Raw genomic sequence first — 9,004 nt, forward strand, 5'->3', positions numbered from 1 at the left:
CGTTGACGCGCCGCCACGAGGTGGGTGGAGAAATTTAAACCGGTGGCCGAGTTCCGCCTGTTGATTGGCTGTTGGGTTGACGGGGGCGATGTGGATTGGCTGGTGGAGTGAGAAGGGTGGGTGGGGGTCGAGACAGCTCGCGCCCGCGTCGCGCGCCCCAAGCGGAACTACGTATCTGGGGCGCGTGGGTGGGAGGGAGGGAGTTACGGGGAGGAGGCGGGGTTCATATCCACATCACTTGCTGATTGGTCGGCTAAATCACAGGGTGGGCGTGAACCACGCTTCTCGTGAATTGTCTTCAGCGGAGTGGCCGCGGGAGATGGGCGCGCTGCCCTGTTGCTGCTGATTGGCTACTACGTGGAATAAAGGCGGGTCCCCGCCCCCGGAAGGCGTGGCTTGCAGCAGGAGGGGGCGTGGTCACGTGGCGCCCCTCCCTCTCCCCCGTCGCGAGTCTCGAGGCGGAGGCCGAGGCGCGCGGCTGCCATGGGCGTTCAAGTGGAGACCATCACCCCTGGCGACGGTCAGCGACAGGCATTTTATAAAGCATTCACCTCGGATTTATATACAATCACGGTGGGCGAGCTTTGATTTAGGCGGTGGTGTTGTGTGGTGCAATGACGATGGTTGTTGTCGGTGTCCGCCCACAGGCCAGACGTTTCCCAAGAAAGGGCAGACCGTGGTGGTGCACTATACGGGTGAGCGGCTCGGGTTCCATTGCGGTTTATCTTGCGGAGTTTTAACGCCGTCGGTATAATTGTAACATGCGCATTCAAAGACTCGCTTTGCGTTCGGCGATAATGGCGGTGTTATCGTTGCCGTGTTTTCGTGGCGTAGTGAATGTGCCGTTGATTTGTGCGGATATACTGGCGGCTAGTCGGGCCGTGTGATGGTGGTGGTAGTGATGGTGGTGGTAGTGATGGTGGTGATGATGGTGGTGGTGGTGATGATGGTGGGCGTGATGGTGGTGGTGATGATGGTGGTGGTGATGATGGTGGTAGTGATGGTGGTGGGCGTGATGGTGGTGATGATGGTGGTGGTAGTGATGGTGGTGGGCGTGATGGTGGTGATGATGGTGGTGGGCGTGAGGAGCGGGGCGCGGTGCCTCCCCGATTAAAATGGAGCGGAGCCGCGCCTCGTGGGCTCGGGCGCGGCGGCGGTGGTCGTTGTGGTCGTGGCTGTGTTGAGGACGTTTGCGGTGGGGAGTGGTAACGATGGCGGTGGTGAGAGTGGGGGTGGTTGTTTTGGTGGTGACGGTGATCGTGATGGCGGCGGTAGTGGTTACGATAGTTGTCGTGAATGGCGGTGTTTATGGTAGTGCTGTGATGTCGATGCTGGTGGCCATGGTGGTAACCGTGGTGGTGATTGTGCCGCTGCTGATCACGATTCATCGGTTGCCTTGAAGTCACCAACGCCCGGCTGTGGCGACTTCGCGTGACTTCTGCTTTCGCTGCTGCTTTCACGACGCTCGCACCCATTAAATGGACCTATAGCGGTGAAGGGGTATAGGGAATTGTTTCCCGATACATCAACGTGTGCTCCGCAAACCATTCCACCATCTCGCCGACCATCAACCCCCGTCTGCTTCACGACCCAAGAGGCTTTTGCAGCAGCTGCTGCCCCCCCCACCCTGAGCGGTCGGGAGGGCAGGGTGGGCAGTCAGGGATGGCAGGGAGGGTAGGTGGGCAGGCAGGGTGGGCGGGCAGGGTGGGCAGGGCAGGTGTCGGCAGGGCCACGGGGAAGGGAGGGGGAGGGCGGTCGTTGCGTGGTTGCGCACAGACCGACATGGCCGCATTGCAGGCAGCATCCGCCCACCAAGCCTTGGGAGGTGGGGGCGGTGATGGGAGGGATGGTGGATATGTGATGTAGAATGGGGGGTAGAATGGTGGTGGTGGTTATAACTCTAGTGGATGTTGCGCCTGGCTGCAGCGCGCAGCACTGAGTAACGCACGTTCATAAAAAGCCTCAAGGAATTCATCTCAACAGAGGTCATGCATTTGACACCCCCAGTAATGGCCGGCTCTGAAGCAATCGAGCCGGCATCGCTGACCCGGTTGTGGGGGCGTGTGTGGTTCAATAATGCACACATCACTCCACTGCTGGATGAAGGCCTCTTCACTCCCGTATCAGTCATATGGGTTGCTATCTGGACTGCCCGGCTTTGCCCCGGGACTTGGATCCACCACGCCCGGCCGCCTTTGTCTCCCCAGTGGCAATGTTCACAGCACAGCAGTTACTAGTTGTGGCTGAGTCGACCTAGGGGAGGCCCAGGACCGGTTGAAATCATTGTCACCAGTGGTGGCCGTGAGCGGGAATCGAACACGGGTCGCGGGGTTCGTAGCGCGGTGCGCTACCTGCTACACTACAATGCGTTACGCTTCCACATGCACGGGTCACGTGACAGATTTGGCGTCACAGCTCACTTGCCGTGCAAAAAATCTCTGCATTATTGCCCCCCCCCCTCCCCAAAAAAAAACAAGTGTATTTTTATTATTTTTGCATGGTGTACAGTCTGGAAAGTACCCACATGGCAAATTTCAAGTTTGTTGCATGTCGGGAAGTACGCTAAACATTTTGAACAGACACATTCACAACTTTTCCTTTTATACATATGGAGATTTGACCATACTGTACCACTATTCTTTATGGGTGGTGAATGGTGGGCCAGCATCGGTTCAGATGTCATTGATGTGATGTTTGCCTCCAGATATGTGTGCCATTTAGCAACAGCAAGTGTGGCCGTCGGTGTGGGGTGATGACGCCGGCATGCCGGCAATTACTGGGCGACATAACGATGCATCAATTACAATCACTGATTGCATTTATGATATTCTTGCGAGCGGGAATGTTATGTCATCTCTGAGCACATTAAATAATAATATACAGTTGTCCTGATAGAATGAGCAAGTCAATAAATTACGTGGTGCAGACTAGACGGACAATACAAATGAGATAGAATTACTAGACGGTCATACAAATCAAACGGTTTAAAATAAATGGATGCGTGAAACGAATTTATACGCTGAATCATGACAATTCATCTCGTTGCAGGATAAGTGCACGCATGGTTGGTAACATACATATTAGCCATACTAATACACATGTAAGGAAATCCTTTTATATATATAAACTATAATCTCTGCATCGTAATGCTCAAGTTAACCAACTGTAGTGGTAACATGTGAAGCTAAAAAAATACCAATGGCAATCCATGAGCGTGCATCCAACGGAACGCATGGAAAACTGACGAAGGCATCGGTTTGACGAGGGATGGCCGCGTGGGTCGGCTATAAATAGTCACGTGGGGAAGTGGTGAAGAGCAGTCGATAGTGTGTGCCTCCCAGTTGGCAATCGTGATCACACACGGGGCTTAACAAGGAGATGTCGTGGGTGATGCTGCTGTTAGTCGTAAGGTCCAGTTCACCCTTGATTGACTGCTTGTCCGGCGACAACGGGGGAAGATGGTGAGATGGTGTTAGAGCAGTTCTTGGTGGGCGTCTCTACTAAGCAACAGATGGCAAAGGGTACACAGCGTTGGCGAGGTGTGGCTGCGTCTAAACTTGGTCTCGACATCTTGATCATAAACTGTTCAATGCTAGCAAATGGCTAATTCAAGCAGACTACTGTTTGTTTTTCACACCCACCAGTTATTTTTCTTGAAATGTAAACATTTTATCTTAAGCATAAATGCTAATCGAGCCTAAATATGAAGGCCATTGTGGTCTAAAAATGGGGGTAACCTGCCAGAAATTGAAGCATGCTGCTGTGAGTCCCCGTTATAATTACATGTTCTTGCTCGGCACAGTGTAAATGGCTTTATTATTAGTCCTGTTTGGCTCAATTTCTCACAAATATTTTAATATTTCATTGGAGCTGCATATTGAAATGTACTGTTGACAGAGAGAAAAGAAAAGTGTGGGTGTTTCATGTTCATAAGTTACCGAGTTTAACCAATGTGTTTTTTATAAGGGAATGCAGAGCTAGCCACTCGGTGCTTCTCATACGAGTGATGAGCCTCGAACAGCATGTGATGGTTGTCAAGATGTCCAGACTGTACATGAACCTGTTATACATTACAAATGAATAGAAACGTAAAATTGAAAATTTTGGCTACACAGTGTTCTTGATTATCCATATCTCGGCCTTGGATACATGTATAACACATTCCTGCGGAGGGAGCTGGTAGTAACGTTGGGTTGCTCGGTCAATGGCCAGGGTCAACGGCGGCGTGGTATATTCCGCAAGTATGCCCGACTGTGAGGGCGGGCACAAGCCGGCGTGAGTAGGTTAAACGTTGAGTTTTATAAGGGCACCACGGAGTGACCAGCCCTTCCCCACCGAGCCCCTCCCCACCCAGCCCCTCCCCACCCTCCCTGCCCCATCCTCCCCACCCAGCCCCTCCCTGCACGACGGACACAATAATCCCCTGTGGGCTGGTGTGACCAGGAGGTTCCTACCAGTATTATTTTTAACATGTCCTGATGTGAATGCTTTTGGTACCAGTGGCTGGCAATGTATTATTGTTGCTTTTATAATCCTGTGTATGGTGTTTTAGCACTCGCATGGTTAAATAATTTGCAAAATTGTCATCAATAACTTACTAGGATTGTGACAGTGCTTCGGTTAATTGATAATAGAATAATTTCTTGCGCTCAGGATAAATTACTCAAATTGTGCATCTACGATATTTTATTTGTTTACCTTGTGTGTAATGGGTTCACGTGACATCTGCTGATGGAGGCCACTATTCATCGCAGTTGTGCCTAGAATCATACCCACTGCTGTGGCAGACAGTACTTGTAATGCAATATGTGGAATGTCTAAAACATTTGTAAATGGATTGCTGCATGCTTTTAATAATGGAGTGCTCTTATTCTCTTAGATCCTATCAGCTTTCCGACATGCTCATAATTTTAACTGAAGTATTTTAATAAAATAATATTTCAAGTGCCCTTTTGGAGGGAAGTTTGGAAATTCAAAGATGACAAATATTACAAAACATTCACATAAATGTGTATGGAGTGCGGTAGAATGAACCTTTTTAATCCAGAGCATTGGAAACAAAGGTTTGTGGAATTGCCAAACATGCTCGACTGCGAGGTGGCCAGGAGATTGTAGTAAACCAGATGGGTTCATCAATTTGTTCATGCACCTAAATGTGCAAGCAAACGATAATCGCTTGTTAATTTAAAGGCCTTGCTCTTATTATATTGCAAATACTAATCTTACCAGTGATTGTCATTGTATACCACATGCAACACACTCATTTTATTGGATTGGTAATTTACATTTGTAATTCTACACTGTGCTTTGCTTTCCCAGGCACTCTTGAGGATGGCAAGAAGTTTGACTCGTCTCGTGACCGAGATAAGCCATTCAAGTTTAAGATCGGCAAGCAGGAAGTGATTCGTGGCTGGGAGGAAGGCGTGGCCCAGGTAAACAAGTATGCAGAAAAGAAACCATTTTAAGCATGGAGGCAAACACCCACAACATTTAGAAAGTGCCAGTTAATACATTAACAAACACTTTTAGCCTCGAGTTTCGTTAAGAATTATGCTTTCCTTTTAATGGTTTGAATGTGGCCACTCGCACAAAGGGGGTGGTGGGTGTCACACTGGAGTAGGCCTGGCTGCTCGGTGAAGTGGGTGAGGCTTTGAATGCCGATACAGCCAGATACCTAACTACGTGTTCATTATTTGGCAGGATCGTAAAAGATGCTATTTGGTGCACCCCTGTTTCACCACCGTGTTTTTTAGGCAAGCGCTAAAGAAAAAAACCTTCTTAAACATTTAAATAAATGCTATTAAACATTGAAGATTGTTAAACAAATCCATTGAGTAACCAAAATGTTGGAACAAATAAAATGTTGACTTTTGGTTGTCACTGTTGTAACTCACTAATTCAGTCAACATTTTGTAGCATTTGCAGATTAGATGGCTAAATGTTTTTTTTAATCAAATACATACTTTTAGCTTCATGGTAAAAAAAAAAATGTGTGTGTCTGGTTTTGTCAAACTATGAATGTGAATCTTAATGAGAAGTTGCATTGACTTTGGCCACGTTGGATTGCCGCAATGCAGAAATTGAATGCTGTGTTCTCTCTCTTTGCCTAGATGAGCGTTGGGCAGCGAGCACGACTCACGTGCTCGCCTGATTTTGCGTACGGTGCCATTGGGCATCCTGGAGTGATCCCACCCAATGCCACACTCTTGTTTGATGTGGAGCTTCTCAGGCTGGAGTAGGATGGTCACCCGCTCCCTGGTAAATCATTTGATACAACCACCCTTGGGGTTTATAAAATGTTTTTATTTCATTCATGAGACAAAAAAAAACTAGGTCAATCTGCAGCCCTGCAAATGTCTTGCTCATGCCACTCAATAGAACTCTCCACTAGAGTGTATTTTGACATGTACTCCCACATTCACCGCACTTCTTGGCCAGGTATCTTTAATGTTGACTAGACACCGCACAGACCTGCCGCTTGGCTAGCTGAGGTGTACCCATTTTTACTGCTGGGCGGACAGGGGTATTTAATAAATGTGCCATTTTATTAAACTGATAAAAACTATGCTGTTCATTCCAAAAGCCAAATTATAACTATTGACTTAAGATCGCATGTGTTCAGGGTGGTTTGGGAATCATGGATAGGTAGAACTTTCTGTAATAAAATTAAAGTTTGCTATGTGGGGTAAGTTACATGCTTTTCGAATGTAATGATGTACAACATGGCAATGTGTCATTTTGTGTAACGCTTTTTGATGAAGTTGGTAAAATTGTTTTTTGTGTGTTGCAGAGCTGAAGCCAGAGAAAGCAATGCCTGTCATGATGTCTATGAAGGAAAGGCATGGATAGCACCTAGCTTGTTACCATGATAGTTATTAAAGCCCATTGCATTATTTAGCTTCTGTTAAACTGTCCTTAACACTTAAATCCCATTGTTTTTGCTATGTAATGATCACAGTATGTATTCTCTTCAGATGAGTGTATGTACCTATTATGAGGTTGGTGTTTGAGTAGCATGTGTCCTGTGGTGCGATTGATAATCTAGAAAACAGGATGCTGGAGATCTTGAGATGTAGTCTCAGGTCACCAGCTGGTTTCTCTGGATGTTTTTGTATCCTGTATAATGAAACTTTTCGGGACAGATTTATACAATCATAAACACAACTATAATAAAGCCTTTCTGGAACACATTTTTGGCTAATCATTTTATAATACTGTGCCGATGTTAACATTTGAATCACATTTTAAGTAAGCGCATCGTGTCAAATTGCAGTAGCTCACTCGAGCCTATAGCATGCATCAATATACTTGTAGTAATAAGTACTTTAACTTTCTCAATTCTAATTAAAATATTTAATTTGATGGCTAGTAAATGGTAACTATTTTATGCATGTTTGTGGTATTTGTTTTGCTATCTTTTCAAGACAAATGGACAATTTCAATGATTGGGGTCCAATATTTTACATCCTCAGTTTGCCGGTCTCTACTGTGTCTGCCTTGTGGAGACCAAGAGTGTTGCTGTGCCCTTTATGCCCAGTACACATGGGTTCCACATCGAGCCAATTTAAAGTGTTATTTCCCAAACTGATGCAGTTAAACTTCGGAAGCGTAACTCTTATAACGTATATATTTACAGTAACGAATGAACACAAATTTGGGTCTCAGCAGTGTACAACACATGTATGCCAATGTGTTACTAATAGCTACAGACGGTCTGGACTAATTTTATCTTCAAACCTGAGCATGATCTGTTCCACCACTGCATCTGCCATGCTGGCTGTTAAAGTTATTTGAGGACAGTGCGTGGCGTGCATCGAATGTAAACCGCGTTTGGAGAGGGGGCGCCTGTGTTGTGGACCAAGCAGCGCCTTTGCATTGTTTCCTTGGCCTGCACCCGGTCGTCTCGGCTGCTCAGTACATTTCACATTTTGGTGGCTATCGATAAATTGCTCTTATTTACTAACATAGTGATACCGTTTAACTCCTTTTGGTGTGATGCTAATACTGTGCTTTCTAGAGTTCATTATTAATGTATTCATTTGCTGCTTAGGGAAATGTTGATAACATTCTTGATTGAACTTATGTGGGTGGATTTGAGTATTTTGCATGGCGAGGGTGATCGACTGGTTTCACTTTGTGTGACTGTTTGGAACTAACCAAAAGTTTATCTTTATAAAATCGAGCACGCGTGAAAATGGATACATTGTTCCTCTTGCTTTGCAGAGCATTCTATATAAATTGATTATTGAATATTCGTACATTTTGCAGTTTTTGACTTTTTATTCAGTTGCTAATCACATGACTAACGGAATTTGCGAACTGTCAGCAGCTCGCTACATTTTTAAATGGCTCTCGAGTTACAAGCTCACGTGTCATACATTCATATCGGGCAGATGCACTAGCCGTAATAGCATTTCTGAAGTGCAGATTTGCTGTCCTGACATCTGTGTAATTGCAGCTGTGTGGATTGGACTTATTTTTTAACAAGCCGTTGTAGTATTCAATGGTGACAATCCCACACAGCTGTTTGGATGATTGGGTTTTGGAAATACTGTTGTGCTGAAAGGTGTTCCATCTTGAAGCAAACCTTCGTACGGATGCTTACCATATACAGGAGTACATCGTAACACCATCTAACTGGCATTTCGGATAAGCGAGTTTCACCAAATTATATTTATACATCTGAACTAATTTGGCCAGCTAAAATGTATAGCTGTGACCAGTATACGAGATGAGAATCTATATCTGAATACAATACTGGAGAGACTTGAATATCAGATCCCACCTTGTGTTGTAGGTTGAAGCAGTTTTAGCCACTCATGAAGCCATTTGCTTTTGATCGAGTTTCCCTAAACTCAGTCTCTTGCTTCTGTAACTGGGTGGGCCGCATGGTGCTGTGTTGTTTTCGATGCAGTGTAGTTCATTTTTGCATTTGTTCTGTATGCCAATCCACTCACATTTTTCCAATAAAGCCAAAACCTGCTTGTCTTTACACTGTTCCATG

At 45.9% G+C, this 9,004-nt stretch overlaps 1 protein-coding gene across 1 annotated transcript; it reads left to right on the forward strand.

The window, feature by feature from the left end:
- The first annotated feature begins 359 nt into the window (after positions 1 to 359).
- LOC144733031 (peptidyl-prolyl cis-trans isomerase FKBP1A) lies at positions 360 to 8,992 on the forward strand. The gene is made up of 5 exons (XM_078614759.1): positions 360 to 520; positions 648 to 695; positions 5,320 to 5,432; positions 6,111 to 6,258; positions 6,791 to 8,992. Exons 1-4 carry the CDS (start codon positions 484 to 486, stop codon positions 6,237 to 6,239), a joined length of 327 nt encoding a protein of 108 aa, XP_078470885.1. The 5' UTR covers positions 360 to 483; the 3' UTR covers positions 6,240 to 6,258; positions 6,791 to 8,992.
- The last annotated feature ends 12 nt before the right edge of the window (positions 8,993 to 9,004 follow it).

Source organism: Lampetra planeri, chromosome 2, assembly GCF_965212315.1.
Source record: "Lampetra planeri chromosome 2, kcLamPlan1.2.h2, whole genome shotgun sequence".
Classification (NCBI taxonomy): Eukaryota; Metazoa; Chordata; class Hyperoartia; order Petromyzontiformes; family Petromyzontidae; genus Lampetra; species Lampetra planeri.